The 17,596-nt window shown below is 48.8% G+C and overlaps 1 protein-coding gene across 1 annotated transcript in view; it reads right to left on the minus strand.

Moving 5' to 3' along the window:
- Window positions 1-16,540, minus strand: part of LOC147974624 (uncharacterized) — a 35,208-nt gene extending 18,668 nt beyond the window's left edge. Inside the window, exon 1 of the mRNA XM_087520098.1 lies at window positions 16,519-16,540. Within this exon, the coding sequence (XP_087376224.1) occupies window positions 16,519-16,540 (22 nt within the window). The remainder of the gene's footprint in view (window positions 1-16,518) is intronic.
- Window positions 16,541-17,596: the final 1,056 nt, after the last annotated feature.

The raw sequence follows: 17,596 nt of genomic DNA on the forward strand, positions 1-17,596 counted from the left end.
CAGGGACGCTCAGCTCTATTTTAGTGGAACTGCACAAAATGATCGAAATGTTGCATGCTCCAGACAGCTATTTTTATTCCCAACATGCCTTGTTGATTTAGACAGAGCTGGGGGGACATTGCTGCCAATGAAAGCATGGATCAATTTTAATTTAACACCTTCTCACAACTTTGTCTTCAGTTGTGATGTAATTATTAGCTATGATCTGCTAATAATTGACATGCATTAGCAAGGAAGTTAGTTTTTTATTGTTTTCGAAAGAGCATCGATGGCAAGACACGCGAAACAAAAGTTGAAAGCTCACACCATTGTACAATTTCATGTCGCTGGAAAATTATTTGTATAGTACGTCAATTATGTAAACAAATGATGGAAGCTTGATAGCATTGCCAGAAGCCTCTTCATCATCCGGGTCCATGTGCCATGCACGAAATTATACTACTTCGTTCCTAAATATTTGTCTTTTTACAAATTTCAAATGGGCATATTTTAGAGTGTAGATTCACTCATTTTGCTTCTTATGTGTACTCCCTCCGTTCCTAAATATTCTATTCATCTTAACAGAGATTTCAACATATTTTAGAAAGACAAATACTCCGGAGTATATTTAAGAACCGAGGGGGTAGTGCACAACCGCATGGGAGACACAACCCGGTCGTTGCGCCGCATTAATAGTGAGTAATGAGCAGTCAAATCATAAGCCCCACCTTTCCCACTGTAAGTTGCTCTGAAGAAGCAACCATCAATACGCTCTTCTTTGAATCCGCTCATACTACTCCATCCGTCACTGTTTATACAGCGCGCTTCAGAAAAAAGAAAAAAATCTGTGGGACCAAGGCGACTAGCGATCGGCCTGAAAAATAGCATTGGTAGTTATTATAGCACGGCGTCTATTACTAGAGGGAATAATGCGTACACACATGCATGCAGTGCTTCCACCCCGGGTACACACATGCATGCACTCCATAGTAGTACAGTACATGGAGAGAAAATTGTGGACTTGATTGCGGTTACCACGCCCTAATTAATTGAGCATTAAACCAAACGCGTCTAAAGTCTCTCTGGTGGTGGAAATGCATTGAGAGAAATGCATCATAATGAAGCGCGCCCTGTAAACTGTGACGGAGGGTGGAGTAGTACTCCCTCCGTCTAGGTGAGTAAGTCACCTTACGAAATCCAGATTTTCCCAAAACCATAAGGCGTGTAACATTGAATTCTCCTCGATCCCCTCCTAGGCTCATTCACGAGCGCTCTCTTTCCTCCCTGTTTCCCTCCGCTGCCTCGTTCTCCTCCCCGTGGAAACCACTGCATGCATTGCGGCTGTGCGTTGATTAGGGAAAAGATTGAAGACGATTTTGCATGCATGCGTTGATTAGGGAGTACATGGGCCTGCATGGAGAGCTGAAAAGGCATGGGATTAAATGCTGATTTTGCTTTCCTTTGTCCCGGTGCTGTGATTGGAAGTTTAGCTCATCCCGGTGCTCCTCATCGCCCAATCTAAATCCACCTAGGTCGCGCTGCTACTCCTAAGGTGACTTACTCACCTAGACGGAGGGAATATGAAGGTGCAAAACCAAGTACGCGTACTAGTACTGCGCTTGGCTCTTCGCCCCTTCGTGAAGTCGAACAATGATGGTACTCCGCATGTTGGGTACTACAGTGTATGCCTGACACCGAATGGACTGATGCATGTCCACCGAGGGTAGGTTGCATTAGTCAAAAGGCGTAAGCGAGCTTCACCTTGTCCTACAAGCTTCTCCTCGTTCTGCGAGTTGACGGGACACACCAAAAAGTAGTGCTAGTCCATACTCCCTCCTTTCCGGTTAATATGGCTTAATCTTTTTTGCTGGTAAATGAGAGAGCTTTATTCACATATAAGCATTCTTAGGACGATCAGCCAAGACACTAGTCACTAGGAAGCCAAAAAAAGAAGTAGGAAGCGAGGTGTTTCATCAAGCCAGCTCTCGGCCACATTCAAAGTGCAGCAAGCACGGTTCGCACGAAGATGCGCCGCAAGGTTTGCTGACCTGTTTACATGCTAAATAACAAAAAAAGGAAATATTACTGAGCGCTACTATTTGTAACAGGATATGAGCCAGAATTAAGCGAGAATTGTGGCGAGTGTTCCATGCAATCAACTTCCATTATCACATGCGAGAACCCTCGAAGAGAACCAAATGTGTTGAAGATTGCTTTATCACATTTTAAAATTATAATAAGAGTGCAGGCGCTCCTCCATCCGGTTCCTAGTAGTATAGTGTAGTATGCTTCTGGCAATCTGACACCGAATTAACTGTTGCACGTCCACCGCCTGAGTGAGGGAGAGCTTGCATTAGTCAAAAGTTTCTCCTTGTCCTGTGAGCCACCGTGCGCAAGCTTCTCCCGTCCTGCAACCTTCTCCTCGTTCGGCAAGTTGATGGGACACAACAAAGTAATGCTAGTCCATGCTGCCTCCTCCCCGGTTAACATGGCTTAATTTGAAACGAGATAAATACACTGTCTGTCACTGTATATTTGTAAAAATACGGTCAGTGGACTTCATAATACGCTCATTGCGCTCAACATATATATTTTCCGGTGTTCATACGGTCACTAGCTCACCCTGACTGAGTATGTGTGTGCATGCACGTGTAGGTTGAGCACTTGAGCGTCACCGTGTGTGTTCCGTCGTGTGCTCGGACATGCATGCATTAGGGCGTCGCGCGTGTTTTTGCGTCCATGTGTACGTGTGACTGTTGCATACACGTAGGGGGAGTACGTGTAGAGGCCACTAAGGAGCAGTCAAATCACACAGTAAGTTAGTCGGAAGAAGCAACCATCATTTCACTCTTGAATGACACGTACGCAATATAAAATGGTTGATATGGAGAGAAAAAGAAAACCACTATATATACACTAGCAGGGTGCGTGTGAGAGACGGGTCAGGAGGTGAATGACACGTGGCCCCAGGGGGTGGCTGGCCCACCTATCATACAGCCAAAGGCAGGTGTAGTAGAGGGCCGAGGAGTAGTACGAAATCCTACGCACCTACTCACGCTAACCAAGGGCTGAGTGATCACTCGAATCGCAAGATCAGTTGACTAGAAGCTACGCTAGACCCATGGAGGCGATGAGCGCGATGTCCACGACGCCGGCCTGCGGCCCGGCAGGTAGTATTGCTTGAGGCCGCCAGGGCGAGGAGCCGCTTGGACGACAGCTTCGTCTCCTTGTTCGACGAGGTCCTCGTCGGTTTCCTTGACAAGTTCACCGTCGTCAAGAAGCTTGCAGACGACTTTGACGTAAGCCACCAGCCGACGCGCCCAGGCTCTGCGATGCCCTCCACCCTCAACAGCCACTATCGTAACAACCTCTTCGACGCACTGGTGGCCCTGCGACTGCCCGCCGTCGCGCCAGAGAATGTCCACCTCGAGGTCGCGCTCGCCGCGCAGCGCCTGGCGCAGCAAGACACCATCGACATAATCACCCACGTCTACGCGCAAATTATCTTACCTTTCGCATCAACTTCATAATTTTCGTATGTACTCCATGCATGAACGGCGCCAGAAGCAAACTTCTCATTACTCTAGGCAAAATCGTTATTTTCTATCTATCGGTCACGCCATGGAGGAGAACCAAATTTTACAAGTTACGAGTTCAAAAGGAAAAGCCTGCCGTGTTTGTGTCGCACCCCCACACGGTTGGTCTGGCACGCCGCTCAAGCGGGAATGCGTGCGGTGTTGCATTTTCACTTACAAGTGGGACCACAGTTGAGCAAACCGACTATCAGCAAACCCCCACCCCGCCCACCGTGCGATGGCTGAGAAAAGAGGACAGGAGGGAGAAGAGATGGCTGTAACACGGACTCCAAGAAAATTGGTGTCGGATGGGACTCGTGCAGGTGGCGTGTGCCGTACTGCTAGACGTGAATGCTAGTTATGGCCCATGCCACCCCACTGTATATCGAGCCTATATTGAGGTACGTAGAACAAATTTGCTGCAGTCCGTGCTCAGCCCTCCTCTATCTTTCTTCTCAGCCAGCCAGCGGACGCGCGGAGCCCATCGTCTGTTTGCTCACATGCGGCCCCACATGTCAATGAAAACGCAAGAGGACCCACTGAACCTGCACATCTTTCAACTCGACATGCTGGTGATGAAAAACAAATCCAGTAAAGATCTTCGGTGGCCGCTTTTGGAGTTACTCAAGAGTAGTAAGATTCTATTTACAGTTTAACCCAAGATGCACATCTCGTGGCTTCAACTACCACTCTATTTTCTTTCATGACACGACCTGGATGCTGGACGTCCCACGTGTCGGCAAAAGGAGGAAGAACCTGACCAAATCTTCGGTTCTGCTCTTGGATTAGACTAGTTGTGCTAACTTAAAAAATTTATTGTGTACTCCCTCCGTTCCAAAATACTTGACTTCCATTTGTCCAAAAATGGACGTACCTATATACTAAGACATGTCTAGATACATATATATATTGACAAATAGAAGGCATGTATTGTGCAACGGGGGGAGTAGAATGGATGTACCTAGCTATATACTAAGACATGTCTAGATACATGTATATTTTGACAAATAGAAGGCATGTATTGTGCAACGGAGGGAGTAGAATGGATGTACCTAGCTATATACTAAGACATGTCTAGATACATATATATTTTTGACAAATAGAAGGCATGTATTGTGCAACGGAGGGAGTAGAATGGATGCAAGTTTTTGTATTGGGAAGAAGAGTACATCCATATATTGATAGAGCGCAATTTAGTAGATGTTCTATCACTTTTAGCTAGTATAGAATAGAGGCTAGACATGAGATTAGTGCACTTGTTGATACTCCTACTAGAATAGAGGCTAGACATGAGACTAGATGCGAGGAAGCAACGTCTACTTCTTTACACTCGAAGAAGAAAGAAGCACGCTAGATCGAGCCTCCGCAGATCAACAATGAATGCATCCAGAAGGAACTAATCCAACTTACTACAAGAATAGTAAAATGTATTCTTGTGGTTCTTGTTTTCTTTGGTCTTGCTTTTCTAGTCAAAATTATCGTTGGAGTTCATGCAAAACGGAGGTCCGTTTGGGGTCGTGCGTTGGAGTTGACCTTACAAGTGGGACCGCAGTTAAGGAAACCGACTATCGGCAAACCCCCACCTCGCCCGACGCGCGATGGCTGAAGTTAGAGAAACGACGAGGTTGAAGAGATTGCCCTCGCACGGACTCCAAGAAATAATATGGTGTCAGATGGATGTCGTGGTGGTGGCGTGTGCCGTACTCCTGGACGTTAATGCTTGTTCTGGCCCATGCCACCCTACTACTCCTACTACTTACTCCTACTATATACTATACTACTAGTATATCGAGGATTCGAGGTGCTGGTTACGTACAACGAACACATTAACATATGGCTACAATAAAAACACCCGCCCGATGCGCGAAGCATGTGAAGCTAGTACAAATAGTGTACTACTATTGTTGATTGGCCTCATCCGATAACCTGTTGCAATGCACATACAATTATGTATTCGGAAAATATTTTTTGCCTCGTCGCACCACTCACTTAGAGAAGCGACTCGAAAGCCATTTATAAATTTAGTACAGTAAGTTTATCACAGGCATATCATTTTATTACATAGAACAACAGGTCATCAACCCACATCGACAACGAGGATACATTATAAATACTAAAATTTTCACCACGCAACAAATAACAAGCCATGAAATGAACTCAACTCAACCATTCCTCGGCGTTGGAAACGCTTGCTTTGAACCACAAGTGATTCTCTGGGACGGGCCATCCGTTGTCGATCTGGAGACCAACGCAGGACTGATCATCCAGGCTGAAGCGGCCTACTATATCGGTACCAGGGTAGGGAACCACCCAAATGTCCGAGGTATAGACACAGTTGCTTCTCATAAATGTGTCAACAGCAGTTGGATCGCCTTTCACCATCATCGGATAGTTTTGTCCAAGGAAGAGCGAGTTTTCTCCAAGACTATCAATTCTGTGCCAGGGAGAAGGAGTTGGCGCTAGCACACTAGTATCCATCCCGAATACCATGCAACGGGTGTTGGAATAGGTCCGGAGAGTGCGACCATGGGAGACTACACCTGCTTCCTTAGCAGTAACATCATCAGTGGGCTGTATACACACAAGAAGAGGTGATCCATCAGAATTAGTTGCCAGGCACCACAGAGTATATCGGCGCTGCTCGTCCTCATGCTCGTGATCATCACCATCGTCATCTCCCCCTTGGTTATAAAAATCTTCAAGTATAGGTGGTGGGATGTTCACAGGACCTTGGAAACACAAGAAGAAGGTTAATTGGTAAAGGGAAACTTGCTAACCCGCATGCATGTGGATGAAACAATTATAATTACGGTGGAAGACAAACATACCGAAACAACGAGGATGCCATGCATAAAGAGTGCCACGAGTGGTGCAAGCAAACACAAGGCCCTCGTATTCAATTGCATCACAGTACTCCTTCGTGCACAGAAACTGATTTTTGAGCAATATCCATCGAGACAAACCATCAAGGACGGCAACAAGCTTGTCGAAGATAGCAACAACATCATAGTTTTTGTAATTCCAAGAGCGGTTGGGAACTCGACAAATTGCTACCTTCCGTAGAAGAAAGTCACCATGATCATATTTGAACGTGCGTACATTACCGGTGTGCTCAACCTCTGGGCAGTGTGCTGAGATTTTTGGAAGTGGAACCTGGTGACGATGTACACATTCACAAGTACAGTTGGACCCAATGTAAACAACCCAATCCCCATTTGCGCCCACCCAACCCTTGCCCTCAAGCGATGGCATCTTAACATCACACGTATCATTATCAAGCGGCATCAACTTGCACAGGGCGAGGCCTCCGTCGTGCCGGCGCCAGTCATCAGGGTCACGGCGAAGAAGATAGGGGAGATCAAACCGCTCCTTGACCCTTGGGTTCCTTGCAATGATGTTATTAGTTGAGTCGAGAATGGGCTTGAACGAACCTGCCATGCTAGCCGAGGTGATGACGTCGCACCGATCAATGAGTTCCTCCACCACGTCATCTTTCAGATCGGGGCAAGAATAACGGGGCCGTTTCTGGCCTGTTCCCTCCATGGAGAAGACGATCGAACAATGGCAGAAGAAAGGGTGAAGGGCTGAAGGAAAATGGAGGAGGGAGAGGAAGAGCGTGCGACAGCAGTTCCAAATCAAGAGGGAAAGGCGAAGAGTCGGTGGACGGTTGCGAGTTTGCCACGGTTCACGAAGAGGCGCCCCGGCCTACACGTCCATTCGGAAATACTCCCTACTACTCGTCGTCGTCTCACTGATATGTTGGAACGGGACCACATGTCAACGAAACATGGTGTGTAATTTCTCGTGCAAAATGCGATCTGGCCGCGTTGGCCCGAGGTGCCGCATTAGTTATCGACCTTTATTATTTTAATGGCGTGCCGATCAGTTTTGAAGCACGAATAACCGGTACTGTACGCAGAGAAAATATAAACTACTCTACCACTCCCCCACCTCCAGTACTAGTAGTATAAAAAAGATATATAGGCTGGAGCTTTAGCGCTTTCTTGCTAAGGGCTGCCCACTTGCTTCTCACACTACCACCCTCTCTCCAGATCTAAAAAAGACAGCCCCTCTCTCCCTCCTCACCGGTGGTCACAGATCCGCCGGGGAAGAGAAGGACGTGCAGCGTTGACGCACTCGTCATCAGCGAGCGAGGTCATGCACTGACGACAAGGTCGTCCTCTCAGACCTAGCGACCGCGCGGGATGGCCTCCGTCCCCAAGCTCACTGCCGTAGTGTGTGCGGAGGACGACGACCACGAGCGAAGCCACTTCCCGCCGACCCTCAGGTATGCTACCTCTTTTCGAGCCATAACCTTGTTCTATTGCCCCATCTGCTACGTCGTTGCATGTGGATCTTTTTCCACTCCACCATCTTCCCAATTTGCTATCCTCTACTCTGCTGGCCACGCAGACAAAAACCATAATTTGCACTATTAAAGGAAACCCTACTTCATGCAGACTAATCCATGTCTGGGTTGAATAAGGAAAGGAAGGGAGACTGTACTGTCCAAGAGAGTAGGCATCGAACCCGCATCTAGGTTGAAAAGGGGGAAATCAGTAGCTAAGGTACGAGTCTCGTGTCTCTTGGTTGAAGAAGGGTAGAAAGGCATGACAACGCAATAGAGAATGACCAGGTCGATTGGTTTGTTGTCCTCTCATAGGAAAAAGGTGGCTAAAGAGAACGAAAATTGGACCGTAATCCACATATGCTGCCTGGATATTTGTTGCTCTGGGCAACCATACCTCCCTCACCACTCTGCGTCCGTGGAGGTACATCGTACTGGTGCCTCCCATGCTCTTATTGCCACTTTTTTTGCTGTTAGTATAACGCCAGCAGTCAAGTCAAGCAATGCTACTGCTAAAGTGATGCCACATTTAACTAATGCCGCTCTCAGTCTAATGCCACCCATAAATTTAAGCAATGCCATTTAATGTCACAGGATTATTTCAGGGTTAGCTGTTGATTGTGGATGTATTAAAGATTTTTCAACTATAAGGCATTCTAATGTTGTTGCACAGCCAGTATACCAACGATGAAACTTGTTACTCCCGTCATATTTTTGCACTGTTAATGCTTATAGATTACATACCTCACTTTCATGAGATAAGTTAATTTTTTTGTACAGTGTCACCAAAATGCCAAGGCGCTGATGTCATTTTATTTTGGTTAAACTACACAGACAATTATGAAGACAAGAGGAAAGGTCAAGAGTGGGCACCTCCTCCTCCGGCTGTTCTCTTGAGGAGGTCTGTATGTTTGTCTCTAATGCCTGTCGACTACATACCTGACATCATGATGTAATGTTAAGTCATTTCCTTTTGTACAGTGTCACTGAATTGTCAAGGCAGTGATGGCATTTTATTTTAGTAGAACTGCACAAAATTTGCTTAAAAGAAGAGGAAAGGTCAGGAATGGCTCAGTTTTTCAGAAAAAAAAACTACTGTATGTATGCCTTCCTGACATCAATCGTTGTTGCTTTATTTATTCCTTCAAACAGGTGGTTAGAAACAGTCTTGCTACATTTTCCCATTAAGAAATTGGAATGCTTATATTTGTGAGTCTATGCTTCAACTAGTGCCACTTTTAGAGTAATCACACTTTCAATATCTATGCAAACAGGGATGCTCGATTTTAGTGGAACTGCACAAAAAGTCCAACTGGTTCAACATTAGGAGCATGTTTTTCCCAACCTTTATATCCAATTGGTGGCACTATGAGCTGTTCATTACGAAGGTACATGGTTTGCTACTATCTTGCTACTCTTTTTGTACTGTCATTAGATAGTAACACTAGCGGTTTGCATGTGAATTTATTGGCAGGGTGGACCTACATTGGAGGTGCAGGACAGGATTCAATGGTTGGATGCTCAATTTCGGTTGTGTCGATTTCACCTCTTCCATCACTGCGAAAATGGATATCCTTGGTCTGATGAAGAATTGGTCTGATGAAGAATAGGCGGTATATGTTTACTAGCTGCTTGATATTTGTGCAGACAGAGATGTCTGCCCGTTGCTATTTGGCAAACCAACAAAGTGCCCGCAATTTTGGTTGAACTACACAAGAGAATAGTATAGTCACTGCATGCAGTGCCATTTGAAAATAGACACAGAAAGATTGGATATTCACTTCATGGACTGCAGAAAAGTAGTATTGTACTATTTATTGGCCAACACTAGGTGCTTCATTGCTTTGGTCTGATTATACAATGGGCATCATTTTGCCTAAGTTGAAGTTTGTATTCCAAAAATAGTCTCGCAGTGTGATCGAGGGAAGACCAAATCATATTGCAGTGCATGTTCCTCCATCATGTCTAGTTCATTCTCATGGTTCCAGCTGTTGGTGAAACCACTTACGTTTGCAAGAGGAATTGTAGACTTCACAAACAAATTTGTCTTTCAGTCTGTACTGAATGTTGGCCAATAGAAGTATCCATGTTAGTAGGAAGAACAGATGTTTTTTCTAGATCTTTGCTTTTGGAGCTACATATTTGTATATGATCTGTGAGCCATTGAGATGCATTAACATGTTGATCTTATGTATGGGAATCGTACTAGTTAGTTTTAGTTGCGACGCAAGATCCGAAGTGGCTGATCTTTGCTTTTGGAGCTACATATTTGTATATGATCTGTGAATCATTGAGATGCATTAACAGTTACTTATTTTTGTTCGCTCAGTGTTTACAAGTTACTAATCGATCACTAGCTAGCCTACAAATGCGCTCTTGGCAGTTTTATTTGCGACGCAAGATGCGAAGTGGCAGTTTTTTGAATAAAAATGCCTACCCCTGAAGAAACTGACAAGCTCATACGCAAGCAAGTGCCTCCTTATTTCAAGCCAATAAAAAAATGGCTCCTCCTAGTGGATTTCTGACATCTGGGTCCCATGCCATTGTCAACGTAGTCAATAAACGAGAGAATTGCACAACGAGCGGCTGACACCAGGGACCCAGCAGCTCGCCAAGTTATTTTTGTTTTGGGTTAATTTGATAAATTCCACTCCAAATCTGGTGTATCCGAGAAATGCCACTGCAATTTCCAAACTTTGAAAAATGCCATTTCATGCCATTTCTAGTGGCATTTTCCGAAGTCTGGAGTGGCGTTTTTCAAAGTTTGCAAACTGCAGTGGCATTTTTCAAAGTTTGCAAAAATTGCAGTGGCATTTCTCAAAGTTTGGAAATTGTAGTGGCATTTTTATGAATCGCCATAATTGGAGTGGCATTTATCTAATTTGTTTTTGAGACAGAAGCAGGGTGTCAACTGGGCTGTGCGGCACACTCTGGCCTGTCTAGATAGCTTTTTCTTTTATGTTTACCACAGACCAGCCCAGTAGTTTTTCTTTTCTTTCTGAAAATGGCTAGCCCCACTTTTTTGTGATTTGTCAAGTAAGTCGCTTTATTAGGCCTATTGGGCTGCAAATCTTTCAAGACGAGGAGAGTGGCCTATCAGTAATGAGAAATGGGCTGTACATTTTTTAAACACATCAAACCGGCAATTATTTTCAAATATCTTTTTTTCATTTCAAGATTTCAAATTGCATTGATTTTTATGCGTGGGCAATTTATTGGATTTTATATTGATATACATTTATTTTTAAAATCAGTCTGAATGTGACTCGAAATTTCAGGATTAAAAACAGTTCAGACCGCACCAACATATGCAAAATTTCGTATAATTTTTTAACCGTGGCCACAATATGGGTTGTAATGCTAACATAAAGAATATGTTCTAAAAAACCCGTAAGAATTAGCAAATGGGCTGGAAATTATTTGAAATAATGGCAGATGGGCTGTATGCTGTTTTCCACAGATTTGAGGCTTTCCACTGATGGCATGTATACTGTTGGATGTCCATCCAACGGCCGTCGTGCTTCTTCAATCTCTGCTCTTCCTGCTCCAGCCGCTCAAACAAGCGCCGGCGGGACTGTCTCCTCCCCGCGTCCGGCTGTGCTGCCGCGCAGGCCTCATCGCCCCACCGTACTCCCATCGCTGGCCTAGCCATCCCTCTACTCACCCACACCTGCTATTATTCTCCGGCGACGGCAGACGAACCAGTAAACCCTCGTACAGTTGTACTCCCCTCCGTGTGGGAAACAAAACAACGGCCGAGTCTTCCCTGCCTCCGTGTCGTTCCCTTCCTAGGCCTCGCTGTCGTCCACTGCCCTGGTGCTCTCGGCGTGGCGTGGTCAGCGTGGTCAACAACCGACATGCATCTGAAGTGGACTGTATGTGGAGAGGCTGACAGTTGGGTCCACGGCCGCACGCAAGGAAATGCCTCCTTATTACGCGCAAAATAATGATTTCCTCCACCTGACATCTGGGACCCACCGAAACAACCTCTGTATTTCGCGAAAAAAATGTTACCGCCGCTGACAGCTCGGACCCACCAGCTATATGTTCGCACGCAAGGAAGTGCCTCCTTATTATGCACAAAAAAAAAGAATACTCTGCCTGCTAGCTGGGACCCAGTATAGTGGGCCTACTAAGTTGACGGGGACGAAGGGCTTTGTCAACTTAGTCAATATGCACGATTCTAGCTCGACTGACCGTACGATGTCCATCCAACGGCCGTAGTGCTTCTTCAACCTCTGGTCTTCTTGCTCCAGCCGCCCAAAGCAGCGCCGGTCGTGCCGCCTGCTCCTGCCTTCCGTGGCCGGCTATGCTGCCGCGGAGGCCTCACCGCCCCCATACTACTCCCACCGCTGGCCAGGCCATCCCTCCACTCCACTCACCCACACCCCCTGTTATTCTGCGGCGACGGCAGCGCAGCCGAACCAGTGAACCCTCGTACTCCTCTCCGCGTGGGCATCCACTGCCGCGTCTTCCCCGGCTCCACGTCGTCCCCTTCCTAGGCCTCACCGTCGTCCACCGCCGTGGTGCTGTCGGCGCGCCGTGGTCAATGTGGTCAACGACCGAATTCCATCGGAAGAATACTATACGTGGAGAGGCTGACAGCTGGGTCCACGGCAGCCGCAAGGAAGTGCCTCCTTATTACGCGGAAAATAATTATTCCTCCACCTGACAGCAGGGACCCACCAGACGCCCACCAGTATATCACGCAAAAAACGTTTGCCCCTGACTGCTGGGACCCACCCGACGGGCCACCGTATTTCGCGAAAAAAACGTTCCCCCTGCTGTCAGCTCGGACCCACCGGAAGTGCCTCCCTATTACGCACAAAAAAATGAATACCCCCCTGCTAGCTAGGACCCACCTTGGTGGGAGGCTGACTTGTGGGCCTACTAAGTTGACGGGGACGGAGGGCTTTGTCATCTTAGTCAATATGCACGATTCTAGCTCCATTGACCGTACGATGTCCATCCAACGGTTGTAGTGCTTCTTGAACCTCTGGTCTTCTTGCTCCAGCCACCCAAAGCAGTGTCGGTCGTGCCGCCTGCTCCTGCCTCCTGTGGCCGGCTGTGCTGCTGCGGAGGCCTCACCGCCCCCATACTACTCCCACCGCTGGCCAGGCCATCCCTCCACTCCACTCACCCACACCCCCTGTTATTCTGCGGCGACGGCAGCGCAGCCGAACCAGTGAACCCTCGTACTCCTCTCCGCGTGGGCATCCACTGCCGCGTCTTCCCCGGCTCCGCGTCGTCCCCTTCCTAGGCCTCTCCGTCGTCCACCACCGTGGTGCTGTCGGCGCGCCGTGGTCAATGTGGTCAACGACCGAATTCCATCGGAAGAATACTATACGTGGAGAGGCTGACAGCTGGGTCCACGGCAGACGCAAGGAAGTGCCTCCTTATTATGCAGAAAATAATTATTCCTCCACCTGACAGCAGGGACTCACCGGACACCCACCAGTATATCGCGAAAAAAATGTTTGCCCCTGACTGCTGGGACCCACCCGACGGGCCACCGTATTTCGCGAAAAAAATGTTCCCCCTGCTGTCAGCTCGGACCCATCGGAAGTGCCTCCTTATTACGCACAAAAAATGAATACCCCCCTGCTAGCTAGGACCCACCTTGGTGGGAGGCTGACTTGTGGGCCTACTAAGTTGACGGGGACGGAGGGCTTTGTCAACTTAGTCAATATACACGATTCTAGCTCCATTGACCATACGATGTCCATCCAACGGCCATAGTGCTTCTTCAACCTCTGGTCTTCTTGCTCCAGCCGCCCAAAGCAGCGTCGGTCGTGCCGCCTGCTCCTGCCTCCCGTGGCCGGCTGTGCTGCCGCGGAGGCCTCACCGCCCCCTACTATTCCCACTGCTGGCCAGGCCCTGCGGCAACGGCAACCTCACAGCGCAGCCGAACGAGTGAACCATCATACTCCTCTCCGTGTGGGCATCCACTGCCGCATCTTCACCGGCTCCGCGTCGTCCCCTTCCTAGGCCTCGCCGTCGTCCACCGCCCTGGTGCTCTCGGCGCGGCGTGGTCAAGGAACGACTTCCATCGGACGTGGACTGTACGTGGAGAGGCTGACAGCTGGGTCCAGGCAGCAGCAAGGAAGTGTCTCCTTATTACGCGGAAAATAATGATTCCTCCACCTGACAGCAGGGACCCACCGGACGGGCCACCGTATTTCGCGAAAAAAAATGTTTCCCCCTGACTGCTGGGACCCACCAGCTACACCTTCGCACGCAAGGAAGTGCGTCCGGGCAAAAAAATGATTCACCCCCCTGACTGCTGGGACCCACCAGCTACATCTTCGCACGCAAGGAAGTGCGTTCGGGCAAAAAAAGGAAACCAAAACGATTCGCCCCCCTGACTGCTGGGACCCACCGGCCCCCCGACTGCTGGGACCCACCAGCTACATCTTCACACGCAAGGAAGTGCGTCCAGGCAAAAAAACGATTCGCCCCTGACTGCTGGGACCCACCAGCTACATCTTCGTAGGCAAGGAAATGCCTGACAGTCGGGACCCACCTGGTCAAAGCGTACGTAGCATTGTCATTCTGGTTGCGAACGTGTACGTACATATATACTGGTCGATGTAGAGGCGCGCACGTGTCGTAGTAGAGGAGCGCACGTGTCGTAGTAGAGGCGCGCACATAGCATGTACACGTACGTACAGCGGCCAGGGTGCAAGAAAGAAGATACGGCCACGTATGTGTACATATGGGCGGGGTCTCTAACGCCTACTCGCGCATACGTACGGCGAGGGCTCGTGTACATGGCTGGGTCGGAACGGAGAAACAGCGTCATCGTCGTGTTCATGGGGAGGCAACGGAATGCATCATGTTCATGGGGAGGCAACGGGATGCGTGGTCGTGTTCATCGGGAGGCAACGCGGCTGGGTTGGAACGGAATGCGTGGTCGTGTTCATCGGGAGGGCTTGGATGGAAGAGGCGATGGAAACGAGGCCTGGCGTACCGCACAACGGAGGAAACGGCCTTGTGTTAGACCGGCCACGTTCGAAATGGGATCCTGTTCATCGGGAGGGGTCTGGCGTACCGCACAACGGAGGAAACGGACCTCCTACGGTCGAAACGGGGGTCCTGTTGATCGGGAGGGGTGTGGCATACCACAAAACGGAGGAAACGGACCTCCTACGGTCGAAACGGGGGTCCTGTTGATCAGGAGGGGTGTGGCGTACCGCAAAACGGAGGAAACGGACTTGTGTTGGAGCGCTACGGTCCAAACGGGGGTCTTGTTGATCGGGAGGGGTGTGGCGTACCGCAAAACAAAGGAAACGGACTTGTGTTGGAGCGCTACGGTCGAAACGGGGGTCCTGTTCATCAGGAGGGGTGTGGCGTACCGCAAAACGGGACTCCACGGGATACTGTTCATCTCCACCGCCGACCCCCTCCAGCCTCCACGAGCTACTGTTCATCCACCGTCGACCTCCTCCAGCCTCCACGGGCTCCTGTTCATCCAGCCTCCACTGCGCGCTACTCCACCGGCTACTGTTCAACCACCCCTCCACCGTCTACTGTTCATCCTGCCCTCCACACCACGGGGTCCTGTTCAACCACCCCTCCACGGGCACCCCTCCACCGTCTACTGTTCATCCTGCCCTCCACACCACGGGGTCCTGTTCATCCACCCCTCCACGGGCACTCCTCCACCGTCTACTGTTCATCCAGCCCTCCACCACACCACGGGGTCCTGTTCATCCAGAGGCAACGCCACCGCTCACTGTTCATCCAACCCCCCCCCCCCTGCAACGCTCACTGTTCATCTAGAGGCAGCATCGATCGACTTTAGTTAGCAGCAGTAGCCAAGGAATCGCTCGATCAGGTTCAGTTAATAGCCATCGATCGATCGCTCGGGTTCAGTAATGCGTAGCCTGCAGTGCAATCGCTCGGGTTCAGTTAGAGCCCAACGCCTCGCTCGGGTTCAATTAGAGCCAACGCCTCGCACACACGCACGTACGTGTACGAGAGAAACGCGCATCGCTCGGCCCCCGACCTCCCACCGTAACCGGGAACTCCCCGAAATTTTCCTCCCCCTCGCTTCTACCACGGTTTTTTCCGTCATGGACGGCCCAAAGAATGTCATGCAGCTGCGTCTCCGGCCCGCCCAGGACGAAAAGCCCATTTTCTGTCATGATTTTTTGTCATAGAAGTAGGAGCCCACCACATCTATGATGATACCGGGTTTTGTCACAATTATCGTCAAAGAAGTGTCATATGTATGACAGAAAAAAAATCGTTCGGCCCAGAATGTCACGGATGTGTCTTTTTTTTGTAGTGTGTACAGAGTCGGTTTACAGAGGAAGGAATCTTCATATCCAAACGCCAAGCTTGCCTTCCACGCAAAGGAGAGTCCCATCCGGACACGGGAGGAAGTCTTCTATCTTGTATCTTCATGGCCCATCAGTCCGGCCCACGTCACATAGGTTGGACGCCCGAGGACCCCTTAATCCAGGACTCCCTCAGTAGCCCCCGAACTAGGCTTTAATGACAATGTGTCCGGCACGCTGATAGTCTTCGGCATTGCAAGGCGGGTTCTTCCTCCGAACACTTCAAAGCGTCTGATCCAAAGAGTTATACTCGGCTTTCCATTTAATGTTGTACCCCTTGGCTTCTGCGCCCCCATTGCTTCGGCTTCCACGTGTCGAGCGAACACGAAGGGTCAGAGTATTTTTACACATAACACCCTGGCCATGTAAGAAAGGCGTATATTTAAGTAGATTGGATCTCAGATGCCATCTCACACCAGGCGGAGAATCCTTAGAGCTTGCTAGGAGAAACCATTCTAGCATGGCTAGCATTCCCAGTACTTCCTCCCGCCCCCATGGCTCCGAAAAAGGCGATTGGGAGAAATGTTCAGTATCCCACGACTAGCTGAGTAAGCTTCAAACGTAGGGATTCCTCCCCCCGCGGATCTAGTCCCCGTCCGGGCAGGATTAACCACTTTCACGTGCGAAGCCCTGGCGGAAAATTTCCCCAATCCAACCAGGGGGAGCGAGTGTGCTTCATATCCTTCTTAATAAGAGGCGTCGGGTTTCCAATCCACCCTTTCCTCCGAGGTCTCCTGGAGTACTGCAGCCTCCAACTGCACAACCTCACTCCGGCCTCCATCCAGCATATCGCGGGTTTTGTCGCTCTTTGTGAGCTATTCCTGGCTGCGAGGTCCACTTTGATCTATGGAGGAAACTTTTCTGCCTCATCCCTCATACCCAAAAGGGATCCGTATTCGAGGTGGGCGGCACCGAGATATTTTTTTTGACTATATACTGCAAGGCAACAACCTCACAGCCCTTTATTAAAACCAATAGGTAAACAATACAAAATTACAAAAGAGAAACAAATAAAGAGAAGAGGCTACTTACAAAGAGAGATTAGGGTAAGGAGGCTATCCAAGAGGTTAGTCTACCTCTATATTTACACTTGATTCTATGAGCTAAAAGAGAAATATCATGAATAAAATTCCTCCTCCAAGATCTGAAAGTGGGCAACTCATTTCTGAAGATCCTTCCATTCCTTTGAGTCCAAATATTCCAAGTAGCCGTAAAGACTACCTCGGTGAAAAAAGGATGACCAAAATCCCTCCTGGCCGCGCAAGCCATTTCAAAAGTAGTCTGGTTAGGGTGAACACTCCAAGAGATGCCCAAATAATTCCAGACACGTTGGCTAAAGTTGCAAGCAAAGA

This window comes from Triticum urartu, chromosome 4A (assembly GCF_056163025.1).
Source record: "Triticum urartu cultivar PI428250 chromosome 4A, HENAU_Tu73, whole genome shotgun sequence".
Classification (NCBI taxonomy): Eukaryota; Viridiplantae; Streptophyta; class Magnoliopsida; order Poales; family Poaceae; genus Triticum; species Triticum urartu.